Below are 21,215 nucleotides of genomic sequence, written 5' to 3'. Positions count from 1 at the left end.
AATCCTTCGGTTTGTGCTTTCAGGCATCAGCCGACTAACGTTTGCTCCACATTTTTATTTTAACATGTGAAATCATGACAGGAGCCTCTGCTGGTTGCTGCTCTGACTTCTCTCTGATTGGTTCATCTCCAACGTGGAAGAAAGCGATGCTCACGGTGGCTTCGGTACCACAGGTGCACGTCTATTTCAGGAGCTCGTGTTTTACACTCAGTTAGCACTGAGGTGGTGAGTTCAGCTGCTTATCCAGTGTAGCTATGCTGTGCAGAGATAAACTCCTTTTTGTCCGTCTCTCCTCCACTCCTGAGACCATCTCCTCATCAACAGCCTTCCACTCATCTCAGCCCAGATTAAGACCTTAAAATGCTTTGATTTTTCTCAAAGGTCTTTATTTGTCTGAAAAGTTCAGCTCGAGGAGACAGAAACATTCATAAGGAAGACCTTGTGTTTCCTGCCTTCAGCTGTGACCACGCTGGCTGTGGACAGCTTGTTGAAGAGCTCGCTCGTTCTGGAGGGACTCAGAGTACAGCCGCTACTTCTCCATATCAACACAAGTCAGCTGGAGGGCTCCAGGATCTGATAGAGACGCCTCCTAGTCACCTCCCAGGTGAGGTGTTTCGGACGTGTCCTACAATGAAGGGACACCGGAGCAGATCCAGGACACACTGCAGAGATTAGGTCTGTAGGACTGTTCGGGAACGCTGCAGTGATGAGTTGGTGGCTGGATGGACTTGTAGTCACCGCAGCTAAGAGTTGTACTCGACAGCAAACTCTGTCATCGGTGAAAATGTTTAGCTGCAAACTGTTCTTCCAGATTTTGGGCCTGTATTTGTAAAGCACTTTACACGTCCATCCACACACACATTCACACACTGGTGATGGCAGCTACGTTGTAGCCACAGCCACCCTGGGGCGCACTGACAGAGGCGAGGCTGCCGGACACTGGCGCCACCGGGCCCTCTGACCACCACCAGTAGGCAACGGGTGAAGTGTCTCGCCCAAGGACACAACGACCGAGACTGTCCGGTAAATTAGCTAAAGATGCCATACACTGGTGGCAATTGATAAAGTCTGAGGATAACGAGGCCACTCTGCAAACAAGGAATAACATTTTGGAAGATGAACCCCTCGACTTGGAGATGATGAGCGCTCTGTTGACGAAACAATGAATGTGCTCGGTGTTGACAGGAGAGGCCTGAAGAGATCCACTAATGCTCAGCTAAGAACATTTATAATTCATTCAACCGCAGGGAAACCTGGAGTAGATCTAAGCTGCCGGGCAAAGAAACACACTTTGTGCGAGAGTCAGTGAAATAAATCACAGATTATTATCAGGCTCATTTAAAAGCTGCAGCAGAAAGTTAATAATTCATCAGGTCAGTCGCCATCGCATCGTTACAGTCTAGTCCTGCGCTAATCTTCTCAAACAGCAGGTCATAAAAGTGGTGAGAAAGATATGCTAGTGCAGGTAAAATCCTGAGCAGACACATCACACTGTTAATCCAGGATCCCAGAGCATGTCCTTAAAATCCAGACAGGTACGTGGATAAAGGCCAGACAGGTGTAAAGAGTGTGGTTGTTGGCGCATGAAAGCCACACAGACTCAGATAAGGATGGAAACATGTTCAAGTAGAAGCTGATAAGACTGTGTGTGATTTCTGAGGCAGATACTCTGCAAGCATGAGCTGGAGCTGCGCGAGCAGCAGCTGAGGAAGCAAAGCTGAGCAAATCTGTGTGTGACCGCACACACACACACACACACACACACACACACACACACACACACACACACACACACAGGTTTGAATAAATCAAAGAGCTTCGGCTTAATTTCAGTCGATGCTGAAACTCATGACTGCGTCTGACGGCCTGAGACATCAGCTGGAGCGGCGAGATAACACCAAGGTTACTTTTCCACAGCCCGGACACGAACACTGTTCTGAAAACGGAGCCTGAAAACCAGCTGGACCAGTACACGCAACCCCCTTTAAGTCCCACAGCTCACAGTCAGCTGAGGGTGGGAACACAGACCGACAGGTAAATCAGCGGCGTCGCCTTCACGCTCTGATCGTACAACAGCATCCTGGCAGCGACGCCTCTGTGACATCATGCAGAGTACAGACACCTGCACTGTAAACCCAACAACAGGCAAAGCTGTGATGGGGAGACCTTTGAAACAGCGAGCTGGATGCTGGATGGAGCTCAGAGGAACCTGAATCACGATGTTCACAACGCCACACAAGGAGCTTCACAGAGCAAAGACCCTACAGTAACACAGAGACAGCAGCTGCTGCCCTTTACTGTAAGATTAAAGGGAAAAGTCTGAAACAAACCTCTTCACGTACACATTAAACACGTATGGATACTGCAGAAAGGGAACAGGCGGTTTTATAGGCTTGGTTTTAACAGCAGGATCAGCCGTGCCGGCGCCAAATATTATGATCTGGCTGAGAGCCGGCTGCTGACGGCGAGCGGATCCAATAAATGGTCCAGAAATAAATTCATATAAACGCAGCACAGGCTGCAGAACGTTTCTGTACGAGTCGACGGCCGTGAAACTAACGGTAAAACTGCCCAATCGCAGCCACTCGAGTGTTTAACGCCACAGATCCACCACGCGAACCTTCACCAGCAAGCACCGGGAAGCGTCGGACGAACTCGCCGTGTTTGCACCTCATGAGCCGGGATCTATAAGGAGACGCTTTATTACCTCTGAGAACGTTCTGCTGGAGCTACACACGACAGGCACAACGTGTTCAAACTCAGGAATGTTTTGTTTAACCTCTGAACTCTGACCTTTGACTCATGCAAGCATAACAAGGCTCCGAGCTCATGAAATGAGTCAGTGTTGGGTTCTTTGTTCCCAGCAGCTGTCACACTAACACATCATCGGTTGAATCTATGACTCTGTGCATGCGAGCCGGTGCTGATGAAGATCTTGTCATAGAAGTGTCCTTCATCAAGCCTGGAAGCTATTCCTGAAGATCCTCACAGAGCTGGCAGAGAGCTGCTCACACCAAACATACAGACTGTTTCTGTCTTATGTGTTTTCATGACTGCTGGTGCCACTGTCCTGCAACATATACAGACACGACACGTGGCTCAAGACTTTTGCACAGTACCATATATACATGAACAGGATCATTGTGACCCCCGACTGTCAGCGGGAGGAATCGGAGGGGTCCCCAGACTCCACCCACCTCCGCACGTGCTCCTCCTTCAACTCAGCACATCTGGAAGACAGATCACCTAAAGGCCACCAGAGGCGGTCACTGACATCATGCTGAGGTTCCACCCAGACAGGAAGGCGTGTGTGTGTGTGTGTGTGTGTGTGTGTGTGTGTGTGTGTGTGTGTGTGTGTGTGTGTGTGTGTGTGTGTGTGTGTGTGTAATGAGCCAGCAAAGAGAAGAATTCAGAGGTCAACACTTCCTTTGGCAAAAACATCACACATAAATGAAACTACGCTGACCTACATTCAGGCCCCGGAGCGCCTCACCCTGAGTGGACTGATTGTGGGATGTGAACAGTTCAAAAACAAACACACGCACAGATATATAATCACAAAATGCAGGTTGAGTCCTCTGGAGTCAGTTTCAGTGACAGAAGCAGACCAAAGGCATTCCTCCTCCCGCTGGAGCTGAAGCTCTGCTGCCAGCCATAATTACTGAGTCCTAAACAAACACAGCTAAACACACACACACACACACACACACACACACACACACACACACACACACACACACAGTGATGGAAACACTCCCTCCAAGAATAAAACACAGCTACAACCGCACAGCAGCTCTGCCCTGCTGCTGTGCAGAGTCTGATAAGCCTTCGTGCACAGCGCTTAATGCGTCGCTGCTGACGGCGTGTCGAGGTGAGCTCGTGGTTCTGACGCCGCCGCCCTGCAGGAAGGAAACTCTGGGTGTGGATTTAAAGGTTCTTCGCTGTCTCTTCTGCACTCAAACTTCACCACGGTGCACGGAGCTTGAGAGCATGAGAGATAAATGCAGCGTCTGCTTCTGAGAGCTGCGTCACAGCGGCCATCTTTTATATACAGCTATTTCTTTAAAATGGACTGAATGACCTGCAGCAGGGTAAACGTCGGGTTAATGCTGGACGTGAACGACTCTCACGCGCAGCTCTGTCAGATACAAATGTTCACAGCTGTCGTGCACGTGTGAAAACAGTGCACGTGTAATAATCTCCACTCAGAGAGGTGCAGGAGTGATGACCTGTCCCGGGACTGAACCACCAGCAGCTCAGTTTCCGACTCGCCCTGAGTCTGAGAAACTTGTTCATGTCTTCGGCTCAGAACCAGCTACGTCACTGTCAGACCAATCACAGGCCAGCTTGATAAAGTTAAAGCTTCATGCAGAAGCTGTCGTTGACATGAACAGTTTGTTGCTACTTGTGTCTTTGCAGTGCAGAATCATATTTAACTTCTCCTGCAGAAAAAGGAACCTGTGCCACAGCCCGGGCTCGTAAAGAAGCAGCTGTTTGGAGCCGCACACCTGGAAACTATTGGTGCTAAAAATCAGAAACTGGAGCTTTACTGGGAATCACTTTATATCCAAAAACACATCGGTGAGTGGTCAGCAATCATGCAGCATGCAGCAGGAAGTGACACATGCGCATGCGTGGTTCGCTGAATCATGAAAAGCTTCTGTGTTATTTAAAGCCTTGAAGTCTCAGTCAGGCCGACGCGCTCCGTCCCAGCTCCCACTCAAATCCTCCCCCACTGCCAGGCCGACGTCCTCACAGAGCATTAGGATGCAGCTTTTTGCTGTTTATGCCCCAAAACTTTGGAGCAGGGCAAACTTTACAGACGTCGCTCTTTAATCTGCCATTAAACTCTTATTTAATAATGAATCAGTAAATGACGTCCGGCTTTAGTCCGCTCTCTAATGGAGCACACAGAGCTGATGCACGTCTTCTTTCCAAATGTGTTTCCTTTCCTCTCTGTCCTTGATATCATTTGTATGTTCACTTTAAACCTTCACTGGTGACACGCTGTGCAAATCAAATGAACCAGGCTTGTTGTGAAACTACAATAAGTTGTAGGAGAGGAACAGTCGCAAAGAGGGAGGAAATATGAAGGAACAGAGCAGACTGATGATAAAATAATGACGGAAAGGGCAGAATGAAGTGAGCGAGTTTAGAAAAGGAAAAAGAAAGAAGGCAGCGGTCAGGAGGAGGCGCAGAGAGGAGAGTAAACAGTGTGAGGAGGCTGGAATGCGTTCAGAGGGAGAAGGCACGCCGGGGGCCGGCACACAAACCGACGAGAGCAAACAGCAGCGTTATTAGCACGGAGCTGCCAGCTGAGCCGTTATCTCACAGAGGAAGAAGACGAGCGAGCAGGCGGAGGTGCGCTGGAGCAGACGGAGCTTGGCTCCTCTGGTTCGGCCTGACGGGCGGCGGGTGGAGCGACAAATGAGAGGATGTTGACATTCCACACAGGAAGACGGACAAACAAAAGGTCTGCAGGATGGAGCGAGGCCACACTGGAGAGAAACAACCAGGCCAGATTCCACATGAAGCTCTGCACTGTTTACCCCCCAAACACACATACGCACACACACACACAAACACACACGCACGCACACACACACACGCACAGACAGACACACACACAAACACACACGCACACGCACGCACACACACACACGCACAGACAGACACACACACAAACACACACGCACACGCACGCACACACACACACGCACACACACACACGCACAGACAGACACACACACGCACACGCACGCACACACACGCACAAACACACACACACACACACACACACACACACAAACACAAACACACACAAACACACACACACACACGCACACGCACAGGCTGGAAAAACATCAAAGGCAGAAACTGTGAAACTGTTCCTCAGCACTCAGTCCTGTAAATTCTTTTAATGATAAATAAATAAGGACCCAGAATCTGGCTGATTCTGATGCTTCAACTTTAGCATTTTGGCCACAATCATGTTGTTTTTTTAGGAGCCAAGCAACCATATTTACTCTAAACCAGCCGGTCTACCAACACCATCTGGCTTAGTCACACACACAGACAGCAGCTAATCAGTACTCGGTAACATCCATCTAAATCCTCAAATTTCACTAAGTCAGATCTCCACCTTCTTTAACGGTCTGTTAGTACAGTGACCTCACAGCAGCCATACTACTGGTCACATGATGTCATTAAAATGCTCCAAAAGGCTCCAACAGCACAAACACGGCCCAGAGGTCCAGTTCAGGGGAAGCTAGCAGTAGGGCTGGGCCATATAATAATAATAATAATAATAATAATAATAATAATAATAATAATAATAATAATAATAATAATAATGGATTGCATTTATATAGCGCTTTTCGGGACCCCTCAAAGCGCTTTACAATGCCACTATTCATTCACTCTCACATTCACACACTGGTGGAGGCAGCTACAGGTGTAGCCACAGCTGCCCTGGGGCAGGCTGACACAGTAATACCGGTATGATGTTGGGCAACGATAAGAAAATGAAATATGGCGATAGAATATGGGTAAAACGCGCATGCGCAGTGCCTTTGTTTTCATACGCGCATGGCGAAAAAAGCATGACGGCGACGGAGAACGAGAAGAACGAAAGTGGATCGTTGAATGAAACGGATGAACCAGAACTGGTTTGTAAAAAAACTTCACTGGTGTGGAACTGGTTTAGCTTTCGTCCGTCAGATACACAACAAAGCACTATTTTTGGTAGCGCATGCTAACGGGCCGTCGTTGTTACCGTGTTGTTTGGAAAATAAGTTGCTCCTAAAATCCTTTGATTTTCTGAAAAGTCGCCAGAGCCCCTTATAATTCTTATGTATGAACTCTGGTTGTGTTTACTGACCTGGAAACGATTTTATGTGCACGGCGCTCGAAATTCTGTCAAATGTTTCAGTACGACTTTGCTAAGCTACGAAGCCGCACCGCTTAATGGATTGTCGGAGCATTATGGCTATCGTAGGCGGAGCCTCGCAGAGTGATACGTACTGCGCTTCAACATGTTACCGTATTGTGTGTGTATGACCTCTTTTTAAGTTTTGTGGATATTATACATGGTTATGCTGAGGATATGTCGGCCACTTTCCACTGGAAATGCCTTTTGGTTAAACTGTCAGCAAAGAATTTGCATTTGCACTGTTACATTTTATAGAACTTTAATGCACATAAAACTGCTGCTTGTTTAAGTGAAAATACAGTGATGTTTTTTTTTTTGCACTAATAAAGTTGTGGAGTTGTAAAGTATTTTGTCTCGCGTCAGTTATATCGTCAGTTATATCGTTATCGCAAATTTTCAAATATATATCGTGATAAATATTTTTGGCCATATTGCCCTGCCCTAGCTAGCAGACAGCTAGCAGCTGCAGCTGTGTCACCATCCACCTGTCAGTCAGAGAGGCCACGCCCCTAATAATGCAAACTTTAAAGAGGTGATTTGCTGTATATGGTGTATCAGGCTGTAAACATGTTTACTTCTGCTGTAAAGTTTTAACGTGGGAATCTATGGGGACTGACTCACTGCTGCCTCTGCTGGGCATCAGAGGAACTGCAGGTATCTGGGCCTTTCAGCCCAGGGTGTTTTAAAAACATTATTTGATCTCTGAAAAGAACTATTTTGTGTCAGTTGGACTTTTTCTTCTCCTGAGGAAACACGCAGATGTTTCTAACAACTGTAATCATGGTTCTATTACAGCTAAGCGTCCCCGTAAGGCACGACAGAGAGCCAGCCATCAAGAGCTAACACGCACACACACACACACACACACGCGCACACACACACACACACACACACACACACACACTGACAGAGCAATCTGAGGGGTGATTCCTGTGTGTGGTTGTCATGGAAACAAAAAGGCAAAAGGGAAGAACAAGGGCCATGTGCTGCTGGTTCAGACACTGTGTCTGATCTCTGAGACAGTGTTTACGGGAGAGACAGACGGATGGATCAGAGTCTATGTCCGGAGCCGGAGACAAGCCGAAGCGCCTGAAAGGGAGGATGGAAGGTCGGAGATGCAGGAGTACTTCTGAGGCGACACCTGAGGTGGAAACACAGAGGGTGGAAGCAGCCGAACAGATGGCGCCGTCTGCTGTGTGCAACCTCCAAACGCCTCCTGATGACACTCGGGGCGAGAATGGCAGGGACATCCCATGATGCTTCACACCCTCACATCTAATATTCTCTTTCAAATAACCTGCATCTCCATCTGTGATCCTCCTTCAGAGCAGAATCCAGCCAGATTAAGTGCTGCACACGTCATCAGACAGTACAAACTAATAACAATAATCCCCTCCTGAGGCATCTGAGTGTGTTGGCTTCCTGTCTGGGTGAGGCTCATTTTTCCTAAAAAAGTCACCCCAGCAGTCCAACTCGGTCACACATAGTAACGCAGCCGACGCCAGCTTTTACACCTCCCACAGCTTTACGGCTTTGCACTGACTCATTACTTCCAAGAAGAACTGTGAACATCCAGAGAACCTGTTAACAGCTACAATCAGCTGTCATCACATCACAAGCACGAGCAGGGATCGGTCACCGGCGAGGTTCCGCTTCAATGACAGCCCTCAATACCTGAACGCCGTCACAGACAGACGAGGACAGCAACAGTACGCTGGTCTGAATAATTGATTTCTAAAGAGAAACCCAAAGATAAATAAAAGCTGCTCGAATGTTCAGTACAGCTCGTCTTAAAAGGGAGACCACCAATCATCCTGAGGATGGAGAGCTGAAGCCACAGGTGGACCAGGTGACACACAGATACACCTACACCTACTGAAACTTTGAGTTTTAATTCTTCACATAGACCCTGTAAACAAAAGTCCATCCTTCTGCCATCTTGGCTTGAACTGAACTAAGCAGTGAGCGAGTCTGGGTTTTACCAGAGGGCTGTAACATTGAACGTAACTGTAACGGTTTAATGCAAACAGACACTGAAGTTTGATTAATCACAGGTATAATTTTACAGGTTTCTGGCTCTCAGGTAAACACACGTGTTATGATTCAATAATACAGCTAGTATGATAAGCAATCGTTACATTTTAAGTTGCACAGTCTAACCCTTCCATCACTGCTTTAGCTCCTCCCACTTTAACACAACCACTAAACAGCAGGTGGGTGGAGCTTCTATCCACTCTCTGTGACATCACACAGATCCAGGAGTAGAAAAAAGTGTGACAGACAGAGTGTTTGGAGCAGCCTGAGCTTTGGGCTCAGGGATTTTTACGTTACTGTTTAACATGAAAATGAAGCAGCAGCAGACACATGACCGGAAATAACTCTGTGACATGAATGTGCAGGCATGTGTCTGACCTGAAGCTGATCCCAAACTACACCTGAACAGTCTTTTCATAAACATATTGAACCTCACAGGTGGTGCACTGATCCTCGGGTTTACACTCGTGTCCCAGCTCCTGGGGTTTTCCGCTAAGACCACCCCTGCAGCTCGGAGTAAAGCCCTCACTCGTGGACACCCTTTTTAATTTCTGCAGAGCTCGGTCAGGGTCACAGTGAACCTCCAGAAAACCCAGCTGTGCCCTGCGGGGTCCAGGGGTCACCACCCTGCAGCCCGTGCCGTGCAGGACTCACACCCAGAGGAGACAGGCTGGAGACGTGAGGATCTCTGGTCTCGCAGAGAACAAAGTGTGTGCACAGCGCTCGTATCTGCACATCAACACCCTGAAAGTGGCTCCACGGTGGAAGCAGACGGGAGGAGCAGCTTCCCTGATATCTGACACCAGCAGCGGCTGGCACTCAAACTCAGCCCGAGGAAGAGCAGCGGAGCGGGAGGACGTACCGTGAAGGTGAGGCGGTGAGCGTCGCCGTTATTCCCGCGGAACCAGTCTCTAAATCCCGCTGAAGCAGCTCCGCGGTGCCGCTTTGACTCCAGCCGAAGCCCCGAGCAGCTTTCCGTCTCTTCTCCCGTTTTTCTTCTCCGCTCTGGATGGAAAGCAGCGAGGGCAGAAAAGGGGCGGGGCTTCATCGGCCGGCCAATCGCCCGTCGGGATGACAACAATGCACAGCGCTGAGCCAATCGGGTCAGGCGCCCAGCTTCGAGCCGTTAGCTCATTGGCTGTCTGAGCTGAACGCTCCCCTGGTTGAAAGCAGAGGAGCTCAGTTCACTGAGAGCTGCACAACAAAGCAGAGGAAGATCAGAAAGCTCGGCAAACACTCAGAAAAGATTATAATTAGTGGAATTATGAGCTGTAATCAGGAGGAACACAAACACAGCAGGATGCTGTATCTGAGGGTCGCTACTGATTTTTGTTGATCTCAGTTAATATGTAACTGAGACCAACAGTGTGATCTTATGTAGATTTTATTTAGAGTCAGATGCATTTGTCTTTGCACTAAAACGACTGAAACAATACAAATGCATACTAATATTACTCTCGCTTTTTCTCATCCATTTTCCAGCATCTACTCGGTCCACTGCGGTCCTGTGGACAGCACCTCCTCCGGCTGAAGCACATCTTCCCTCCAACCTGTCCCGGGTCTGTCTCATGGTCTCATTCTAACTGGACACCAGGAGTCATCACCTGCTGATTCACCTCTACTGCTTCCACTCCATGCAGAGCATCTGAGTGTGTCACATCACCGTATCAGGATATCGTCTCTCTGTGACATGACATAGAGCAAAGAGTAGAAAAAAAACAAACCGTTAGAAGCTGACAGTTATGGTGTGTTTTGGTGCATGTCCACATTATGATCATGAATTATGTGTTCAGCTCTGACTGATCTGATGGTCTGTGTCTCCTCTGCTCTGTGAATTCAGGCACCAGATATAACCATGGAGACGAAGGAGGAGGAGGTGTCACCACAACAGACCTCCTCCTTCAGCTGGGTTTGAAGTCCAGGAGCTAAACACAGACTGTCACTACTGCTGGAATCTAACCTGAAATCACTGCCTGAGTAACTGGCTGTAAACTGTCTGAGGACTCTGAGGGTGAGGATTCAGAGGGCAGGATTTAGTGGTGTCTGCGCGTCCTTTCACATTTTCACTCATTGAGTCTGTTTCACTGACAGAGCCGCAGATAAAGGGCACAAAACAGGAACTTATCTCCTGAAAGCCGCCCTGGACTAAAAGGATGTTTTACTTAATCAGCCTAAATAAGTGTCATGAGACTGTGTGAACTATGAGGAGTAAACAGAGACCGCGGTTTGCGCCCTCTGGTGGCGAGCACATCAACTGTTTCAGAGTCCGCTACGTAAACAGCTGGTTTAACCTTTGGGTGGGGGGGGGGACTAATAGCGCCCCCCAGCATTCCTCCAACTCAGTGAAACAGTGATAAGGTCAATCAGAAACAAACTACACACGTGAAACTTCTTCTGCGCATGCTCAGTCAGGGTTCTCATGCCACTAACTCCTTTTCTCTGAACCAAACTCTCGATGTCCTGAGCTCATTCTGGACTCACTCACTTTAACACAGCAGCTCCTAAATGGGACATTCTTATATATCATCATCGCTATTAGTATTATTAGTTTAATATTGTATAATATTAATATACATTAAAAAAAAAAAAAAAAAAAAAAAATATATATATATATATATATATATATATATATATATATATATTGTATAATATTAGTATAATATTTTTGTATTGTTGTTGTTGTTATAAATATAAAAATAAGTTAACGTCAGTGAAAAACTCCAACATAAAGATTGTTTTTTTAATAAACAAGAAGAGAGGTCCGTTATGTTATTTGGCTGTACGGATCTTTGTAAAGAAGCTAAGTTTCATCTTCCTCCCTCCCTGAAAAACAAAAATCTCTCGGGGCTTTTTTGCTTTTCGTTTCGACTTTAGATTCATCAAGCTGCTCAGATTAACACCGGAAATAGGAGCGGTGGACGCCACATTCAAATTAGAGAGTTGCCTTTTATGCACATATTTCAAAAACTGTAAAACCACATGAGAACAAGACCCCCAGAAAAAACGTATAGACTGGCAGATGATGACTACTTGGAAATATTGTTATTTATAATTTAAAAATTACAAAATTTGTGATGTTTCTTTCTTAGGGTTTAGTTAGTTTCCTCTGGCGGGACTTAGTTGGTTTTGTTTATTATTTTGGCCTGGGTTCACCCTGGAGCTATGCTTCCCTGAAATCACATTTTTTACTCATAGCTGGTTTCGGGTGTTTGGCTTGGGAACCAGGGCGGGTACTTGCCTCTCTCTCCTCCAACCTTATGTGCGTCTCTACACGCCTAGACTAGGGGCGTAACAGAAAACTTGAGAGATGTGCGCTATCACCAGTCTCACAAGCACAAGGACCCTGAAGTAATTCTAAATCAAGTTTTCCCACTCCACGGTCAGTTACACAGTTTCTGTTATGCCACAGTGACACATCTCAGATCTGATGAAAAAGGACGAGTTTCCCCATAGAGGCAATGGCTTCTTTTTTAAACTTGAGGAGATTTTATTTTGAAAAATAGATCACCGGATGTTGCGCTCGTCGGTTGATGGCAGCTTGACTCCTGCTTTCATCTCCGGTGAGGACACACAGGTAACCGCTCCAGGTGTTTAAGCGACGGCTGCCCCACTGTTAACGCTCCGGGCGGATTCAAACTGATTAGGTGGGGTATGGTTATTAGCTTGAATGCGAAGCTTTGACGAGAACCGGGAAAAAAAATAGTATTTGGCGAAGTAAAGTTTGTACAGTGCTGTTAGCAGGCAGGGTTAGCTACAGTCTGGCTGCTAGCTCAGGTTAGCCGTGCTAACAGAAGTAAACTAATGTTGGCTTTAATTTCCAAAGGCGCGTTACATTTCCGCGCGGTGTTAGTTTGTCACTTGCGCTCTTTAATCCAAAAGGTGACACCTGACACGTGAGGGATACACTTATTCACAGGAAGACAGAATCAGATGCTAGTTTAGCAGAGCAGCTAGCCTGAGCAGGATGCCGTCCGCGCCGATGGACGTCACACAAGACTCGCCTTAAATTCGGTCCGGGTTACGGTTACCGTGCTGATCCGGACCGACATGCAGCTGATAATAAATCTTTTTAGGTGGTTCTTAATGCCCAAGGGTGCCTCCTTTAATCCGGCTGTAGTGTTATACTTGAATTAACCCGTTAATGTCTTGTTTTCTAGACTTTGGTGAAGTTGGTTAGCTTACAGTGTTTACTGTAAACACGTTAACCGAGCGGAGAGAAACGGGAGCTATCCCCACACACCGGACATCAAACCCGGCAGGTAGGCTGGTGAGGTGATGCTCTGTGGTTCTTTAGCGGGACTCTCAAAGTTTCTTATCGTCGGCTTTAGCAGAACAGCTAACGCTGTAGCTGCCAGTGTTTCAGCTCTAGCTGAGCGGCTGCAGCATGTTTGCGCAGGAAAGTCCGCTCTGATGGTAGGAGAGAGGCTGAAGGTGTCACACACAGGCTCACAGGTTCACCTGCACATTCACGCGGTCAGCTCGCACTCTGTGACTCGGGCAGTCGGAAGCTAACTGCTCATTTCTGCTGTAAAGCAGTTAGCTGGTTAGGCTAGCCTGCTAGCCCGGGGTAAACTTCAGTGAGTTTGCGCCGCTGAAACACGTTATAAAGTCCATTTTAGAGATTTTTAAGCTTCTTAAAGTATTCCACCGAACGTTTTCAGGGCGTCTAAACTATCAGCTGCTACTATTAGTGGAAAGATGCTAACGAACTGGTCTGTTTGTAGGCCTGAGTGTAAGTTTTATTCAGCGCGTGTGTGCACTGAACTCACACTGTTACCATCGTGCGTACAGGGTCAGCCTGCTGCTGCTGCACACGCGTGTTTCACTGTGAACACAGTCCTGCTGTCTTTGTGGAGAAGCACGAGCTCCTCATCCTCTTCATCCCGTTCAAGCCATCAGGCTGCGGCCGAGCTGAAAGTCTGAGCTTATTTCACGCAGTTAGGGTTTATTCCACGAGAAAGACTTATTGTAAAGTTGTATTGTTGACATTGACAGCAGCTGTGGCTGGTCTCTGTTATAACAACACTTTGAATGAGGAGAAGGATTTAGGACAGAGCACCAACAGAGGTCCATAAACACCTGGAACACCAGTTGATGCTTAAACAGTGTGTGGTAAGTGATGTGCATTTACCCGCGTGGAACAACAGCAGTGGGTTTAATCACACAGTCGGAGAGGATCAACCCTGTCTGAGAATAAATCACAACCTGCTGTTGTACACCTGAGGCAGGTGAAGAGGGGTTTGAGGTCACTGTCAGTCGTTGTCAGCAGGAAGGCGACGCTCACCGCCCAGAGTTTTTCACAATATTTGGAGTGATGTCGACGTGGATTTAGTGTTTATTCTTCGTCAGTGTGAAATCTTTCTCACCTGTTTGATATTGTGAATAAGATGAAACTATATTTCCTAATCTGAAGCAGACCTGAATGGAAATACATGTCAGACTTGGCCAGAATTAGAGACATGAGAACAACTCCACTGTGTCCACCCACCACTCTGACCTCTTCAGTAAACCCAACTGCAGATTTGAGGGTCAGATAATTGATTTTATTTCTCCGTGCTTTGACTTCCATCATGTGGTAATCTCGTGTTTGCTCTGACCTTCAGCTCGTGACCGACGCTGATGGAGACTTCGGGAGTTTGCGAGCTCGATGTGGGGACGAGACGAATCGTAGGTGGCAACGATTCCCCGCCCGACCTGGACAGCCCGTCTCAGGTGAGTGTGGACGGCTCGTCGTTTGTGCTGCTGCTTGTTCATGTCTGTTCAGTGACCTGTGGGAGGTTTCTGTGTTTCCCTCAGAGTTGGGCTGTCAGATAAATAATCCCACGTGTTCTTGGTGACAGTATAATCAGCTGATTCTACACTCAGCGGACGAAATTCATCTCCTCCGCGTTGTCCTGCAGCTGGTAGTCCTTGTTCTCCACCTGCTGCAGATTCTGAGTTCAGACCAGAACAAAGATTACCACCAGCTGCAGTCCAGCACAGAGGGGCGGAGTCTGCACAGAGCGAGATCTGTGAGAGAACTTGTTTAAAGGATAACTGTCTAATAGATGGATGTGACTTTTGTTAGGAGGAGGTGTCTGAGTTTGGTTTGGGGCTCTCCTGCACCAATGAGGAGAGGGGGGAGACTCCAGGCCGAGAGGACAGTCCCAGCGACCTGGTGGAGGCGGAGCTCGATGCCGGCGGAGATGCGAAGAACAGAGAGGACAAAGCTTTTGGTACGAGCAGAACTGTAGAAGCACTGAACAGCCGGGATGCGTCTCTCACCTCAGGAATCACATTTAAATATTTACATACAAAATTTAAAACTGAATAAAACCAACACGGAGCGTGTGAAGCTTCACGTGTCTGACAGCACTCACACAGATACTGTGACACATATTTAGACTTGAATCAGAATCATTCAGCTGTGATTAGACTGCTCTTTGTTTAGACCAGAGAAGTGGAAGTTTTACCAAACAGGACATTTTTGTGTTAAAGCTTTTCTATTCTTGTGTCACCCGATGTCAGTTTCTTCCTCGTTGGTCCGGTTTGTTCAGTTTTGATCTTCCGTGTGGTTTCAGGGAAGGAGGTGGTTCTTCTGATGCAGGCGCTGAACGCTCTCGCCACTCCCGAGGAGAAGCTGGCCGCTCTGTGCAAGAAATACGCCGACCTGGTGAGCCGCAAATCCGACACACCGACACTGAGCAGATACTCCCGACACCTGGGAGCAGGTGACAGGAAGCACTCTGTCACCATGTGGTGTTGGTCTGGGTTTCTCAGTGTGATCTGGAGCACGTGCTCAGTCGCTCCGTTTCAGAGACATCACAGGCAGCAGATTGATTCAGATTTAGCGACACGGTGAACACGCTCTCAGCTCCTCCGTGAGTCGTGGTCGCGGCCGATCATTTCCCGCTCTGACAGCAGCGATCGTGGTAGTTTGGTTGGATTTCTGCAGAGCTCTGTGGGTGGATCAGTGGACACCCACAGAATAATAATCAGCAGAAGCTCAGTGTGAACAACAGTAATGTTTGAAAATAATCACAAAGCTTCAGTTTGTATTTTTGGAGCCACAGAAGTAAATGAATCCAACAAGCTGGGCATCTGGAAAAAGTATGGAGATGTTTCACGCTTCAGATTTCACGTCACCATCTCACACAAAGGTGACCTTAGACCTCAGGAAGCTCTCACAGACTTGGACATAAAGAAGAAGAAAGTACGAGGAGGTTGTCAGATTCTGGCATGAAGCCTGGTTTGACTGACTCGGATACGACTGGTGACACTTGAACGGCTTAGAGATGTCCCCTTTCAGATCAGGCTTCTTGGTGCTACATGTTTCTTCTAAGCCTCCACACACACCACGCTGCCGTCAGCTTCCTGTTTGTTTCCATAAACATAAAAATGACCCAGTTTGTTCTGTTGTTGCTGTCTTTCAGCTGGAGGAGAGCCGCTGCATGCAGAAGCAGCTGAAGGCCCTGCAGAAGAAGCAGTCTCAAATCGTGAAGGAGAAGGTGCACCTGCAGGGGGAGCACAGCAAGGCCATCCTGGCCCGCAGCAAGCTGGAGAGTCTCTGCCGGGAGCTGCAGAGACACAACAAGACCCTGAAGGTAGTTCAGCCGCCACAAACACCTGATGAGGACCATTTTACATTTGTGCAGGTGTCACTCCTCCCCTCAACCCCGCAGGAGGAGAACGCCCAGCGGTCCAGGGAGTACGACGAGCAGCGGAAGGAGGCCATGCTGCACTTCCAGATGACCCTGAGCGACATCGAGGTGCAGATGGAGCAGCACAGCGCCCACAACACCAAGCTGAGGCAGGAGAACATGGAGCTGGCCGAGAAGCTCAAGAAGCTCATCGAGCAGTACGAGCTCCGAGAGGAGGTGAGTTTAGGTCCCGCCTGCCGTCCAATCAGAACAGTCTGTTTCTGCTCATGAAGTCAGCGCTGGTTGTTATGAAGAGGATTAATGCTGCCATTAAAAAGGCAGAAATGCATTCTGGGTGTCACAACAGACTCGGCCTGGTTGTGACACTCTGTCTGCACACTGACGTCTGCAGCAGGTGATCCTGGTTCTGCTCATGCTGCAGGTTCTGGTTGGAGTAACCCTCCAGGACCCTCATCGCCAGCTCCAGACTCTGGCCACAACACACATGGTCAAATAAATTGATTGTGGAAGATGTTTTAAACTTAAAAACAAGGCAGTCGCTTCATCTCCCAAAGATGGAAAATACGTTGCCTCCACGAAGGTCCTTTAAGACGTCTTAGATACACATTTAAAGGTCTTACAGACAATTACGGTCTTAAATCTACTCTTCAGTCATGTCGCAGTGAGACAACACTGAAGGTTTCATCGCCTCGGCACATTCAGGTCACTCGCTGTGACAGCGTCCTGCACACCGAGGAGAAACATAACCAGGACCTGAGAAGCTTGGCTGGGATTAGAGAAGCAAGAAAAACGTTGCTTTTGTAGTAATCTTTACAGTCACTCAGCTCCTGCTGCAAACGAGATTTCTGTTGTTTCTCTGCAGCACATCGACAAAGTGTTCAAGCACAAGGAGCTGCAGCAGCAGCTGATGGACGCCAAGCTGCAGAGAATCACCGAGATGATGAAGGAAGTGGAGGAGAAGCAGCAGCGTGAGAGAGACTTTGTGAGGATCTCAGTTTGTTCTGGTTTTTATCGCAGCTGTAAATGAGCTCAAGTGTCTGAGAGACTGTGTCTGTGCCGCTGCAGCTGCTGAAGGACGCCACCGAGTCCAGACGCAAGTGTGAGCTGATGAAGGAGCAGGAAACCCAGCTGAAGCAGCAGGTACACGCACACACACACACACACACACACACACACACACACACAGGTCAGCTGGATCGTCTCCATTACTCACTGCTCTCGTCTCTCAGCTCTCTCTGTACATGGACAAGTTCGAGGAGTTCCAGAGCACCCTGGCTAAAAGCAACGAGGTCTTCACCACCTTCAGACAAGAGATGGAGAAGGTGAGTCACCTGCGTGTCAGCGTGCGGTTACCTGCTCACCTGTCTGTGTTTCTAAACTCTGTGTGCCTGCAGATGACCAAGAAGATCAAGAAGCTGGAGAAGGAAACGACCCAGTGGAGGACCAAATGGGAGAGTAATAACCAGGCGCTGCTGCAGATGGCAGAGGAGGTGATTCTTCTTCGTGGGCTCTGTTTTGTTTTCCTCGAAACGTTTAAAGTGACCGATGTCGATCTAAAATGAAGATGGAGGCACGTTTTTGGCCTCAGATGTTTCAGACACACACTTTAGAAATGCCGGAGCAGACGTAGGAGAGCCAGACTGATTAGTGTCTCGCAGATCAACTGTTCAGCACCATCACAGCCTTTAAAACATAAAGGTCCAACGCTCGAGTGCACTCGTCTGAACTCGGGGAGCTGAAAGAAGCAGCCACGCTGAAGTGCCAAAAGCTGCAGTTCCTCTGATGTCCAGCAGAGGCAGCAGTGAGTCAGTCCCCATAGACTCCCATGTTAGAACTTTCCAGCAGAAATAAGCACGTTTACAGCCTGAGACACAAACTGTTTGGTCTCTGTGGATCATTTCCTCCTTTATTACACCTGTACGGTGGAGGACGTTCCTAAAACACGCCTGGATTAAAGTTTGTTTTATTAGGGGCGTGGCCTTCTTTTTTTTACTTGAAGTCAGTTGTTGATCCCACACACACTCTGCTAACTGTTTGGCTACTCGTAGTGAATTATATTGGCTCTCTTGTTTAGGGGAGCTTTCTGTAATTGGACATCCTTTAGTTGAACACCCTGATTCTGACCAGGCTCTGATCTCTGGCCTCTGAAAACCAGCATGATGGTGGTCAGAATGCCAGTGTCGAGACCCGACGCGGTGATGTCACAGGAGCTTCATCCATCTGATTCTTCCTCCTACATGAAACTGGACCTGACTGAATGTTGTTGTTTTGCAGAAAACGCTGCGTGACGGTCACTTCAAGGCTCTGCAGGGGAAGCTGGAGCTGCTGGAGAGGCTGTGCAGAGCTCTGCAGAAGGAGAGGAACGACCTGAATAACCGACTCAGCCTCCTCCAGGAGCAGGGAGACAAAGGGAGCGCCACATCTCCTCAGGCCAAGCTGCGAGAGCCTTCGGCCGAGGATGGAGAGGATTCGGAGGATTCGGCGCAGGGTGACGGGCCGGAGACGGCGGCCGTTCAGGAAGCTCTCAGACCACCTGAAACAGACCCGATGGCGTCTCCTGGTGACAGCAAGCCTGCAGAGACGGCGAGCACGCCGCAGGACTGAGCTCACCTCGCAGCCTGCGTGGAGGTGAGGGGGCGTGGTGGGAGGGGCTTCACGCAGCTCCAGCCTAGTTCCACAACTAGCCAGAAAACCATCTTCAGTGGAGATGGAGCTCTTTTTTTTTTTAACATAGACCTCCTCAGATTTCTACACAGAAGCTGAAGCCGTGTCTCTTTGTGTGATAAATGATTGTATCAGATTCTCTAAATCGTGGCCCACGGTAACGATCGGCACTTCTTCATACTCCCCGTTTCTACTCGATCTTTATTTTCATAGGGAACCTCCAGGCGGGCCTTCGATTTCTCTCCTCACACGCCTGAGTATGACTTTGATTTGAGTCGGACACGCTGTCGAGTGTCTGAGGAAACGGGACTGGGGTCAGAGGTCATCTGACCGACCACAGGGGCGGGAAATGGCAGAACCTCGCAGTGTAGTTGGTTCTAAGTGTTTCCAGCAGATTGAGTCTGTCTGCTGCAGCCGCGATTTCAGTCAGTCTTAAATTTTATTAATGATGAATGTGTCTGTGGATGTCTCCTCCACCATGATGCAGCTCCACCTGCTGCACGTTCAGGTGAGAGGAAACTTTCAGAGGACAGTCAGCGACACTGATCCACGGTGCAGCTCTGATCACGTTTAAACGAATGTTTAGAAAAATAATCAAAATGATTCAATTTGAACTTTATTGAAATGTAGGAGCTTCGGTCTGATCACACAAATGTTTTTTGGTTTTCATTAACAAAACTGGTGATAACAGGAAGTGACTGTAGTTTAACGTCACGTCGTTAATGTCACGCGGCTGCCATCGGGACGCAGCGGGATCGCTTTTGAACCTGCTGATAGGCACCGAGTCGGCATGACGACAGCCTCTGTCAAGTGTTTAAAAAAACAAATACAAACCATGAGTTTTGGGCGTTGTTTGCTGCCCCCCTGTGGTCAACCAGTGTCATTTCTTCTCCTTTGAAGCCGTTCAACACGTTTCTGGGGATCATGCATGTGTTTTGTGTTGAGGAGCGTGCACGTGTGAGGAAGAGTCGAAGGCCTTCGTCCTCTGAAAAGTGATTTCATGTAAATTATGTTTGGAAATGATGATGGGCTCTGTGATCTTTATACTGGAAGAAAAGCTGAATGTGATTTTTCTTTTTTTAATGAATCTGAATAAAAAAAAAAGAAATGTTGGTTTCTGTCAGTGATGCATATTATTAGGAACACCTGGGTCTGAGCAGGGGTCAAATCCCGCTCCGGGTCATTCTGTGGGGATTAAGTCATCAAGCAAGAAATTGTCTCAAACATTCATCTCTCTTCACCTTTTCATCATTTATCAGTTTTCTTTGACCAGGTCGTTAAAGTGGATCTATTTTGTTTCTATTCTTGGACTGTACCAGACCAGCTTTGCATGATTCAAAATAATCCTTCTGTATATCATACCTGGCCTCACTGCTGCTGAAATAGGCTGGTTTAGCTCCTCCCACTTTAAGACAGCATTCTGATTGGCTGCTTCTTGAAAAACAGGGCACCACCTCTCTGTGACATCATCCAGATTCAAGAGTAGAAAAAAACTGAGACTGTTTAGAGCAGCTGAGCTTTAACATGAAGGACACAACGCAGGAACAGGAAATACACGACAGGAAGTGAGCAGAAGCAGGTCCACTTTAACTCGGGGTCACCCTCGATGGTCCCGCCGACGTGTCGACCGTGTTTCAGAGCGTCTCCGGCGTCGGATGAGGCTCTCGGCTTTTTGATGTGCCGTCGTTTAAAAAAATGCTCCAGCTGCTTTCTGCGCTGTTCTCCTGCTGCACATCTGTAATTCAAACCACACAGCAGCGCCCGAATGACTGAGGCAGTTTGATCCGTTTTCATCTTTTTCCTGTCAGGTGATGGCGTCTGTCTCCGCCCACCACAAAACCTCAGCACGACCTTTTATCGAGAACGTTAAACTTTATTGAAACAGCTGCGAGAACAGCAACGCTGAAAGTTTGAAGGAGCGTTTGGACCCGTCAGATTCACCGGTT

The 21,215-nt window shown here is 48.0% G+C and overlaps 2 protein-coding genes across 10 annotated transcripts in view; one reads left to right on the top strand and one right to left on the bottom strand.

Moving 5' to 3' along the window:
* Window positions 1-10,028, bottom strand: part of ccdc102a (coiled-coil domain containing 102A) — a 50,270-nt gene extending 40,242 nt beyond the window's left edge. Inside the window, exon 1 of one of the 3 annotated variants that reach the window (XM_080885234.1) lies at window positions 9,828-10,028. In XM_080885234.1, the coding sequence (XP_080741360.1) occupies window positions 9,828-10,013 (186 nt within the window). In that variant the 5' untranslated portion in view covers window positions 10,014-10,028. The remainder of the gene's footprint in view (window positions 1-9,827) is intronic. The other 2 variants (XM_080885235.1, XM_080885236.1) reach the window with 2 other exon arrangements.
* A 2,458-nt stretch (window positions 10,029-12,486) lies between these two features.
* Window positions 12,487-20,382, top strand: txlng (taxilin gamma). 7 transcript variants are annotated; one of them, XM_080885246.1, is made up of 12 exons: window positions 12,503-12,609; window positions 13,123-13,224; window positions 14,569-14,677; window positions 15,033-15,180; window positions 15,526-15,617; window positions 16,378-16,548; window positions 16,627-16,821; window positions 17,468-17,587; window positions 17,671-17,745; window positions 17,835-17,927; window positions 18,000-18,095; window positions 18,880-20,382. In XM_080885246.1, exons 3-12 carry the CDS (start codon window positions 14,585-14,587, stop codon window positions 19,207-19,209), a joined length of 1,413 nt encoding a protein of 470 aa, XP_080741372.1. In that variant the 5' UTR covers window positions 12,503-12,609; window positions 13,123-13,224; window positions 14,569-14,584; the 3' UTR covers window positions 19,210-20,382. The 7 variants fall into 7 exon arrangements, with proteins under 7 accessions (XP_080741367.1, XP_080741370.1, XP_080741372.1 ...); XM_080885241.1 differs by having other exon boundaries at window positions 12,487-12,539; window positions 16,378-16,821; XM_080885240.1 differs by having other exon boundaries at window positions 16,378-16,821.
* Window positions 20,383-21,215: the final 833 nt, after the last annotated feature.

Source organism: Rhamphochromis sp. 'chilingali', assembly GCF_963969265.1.
Source record: "Rhamphochromis sp. 'chilingali' genome assembly, chromosome: 6".
NCBI lineage: Eukaryota > Metazoa > Chordata > Actinopteri > Cichliformes > Cichlidae > Rhamphochromis > Rhamphochromis sp. 'chilingali'.
Note: the sequence above shows the minus strand (reverse complement) of the source record. Positions and strands in the feature narration are given on the sequence as shown.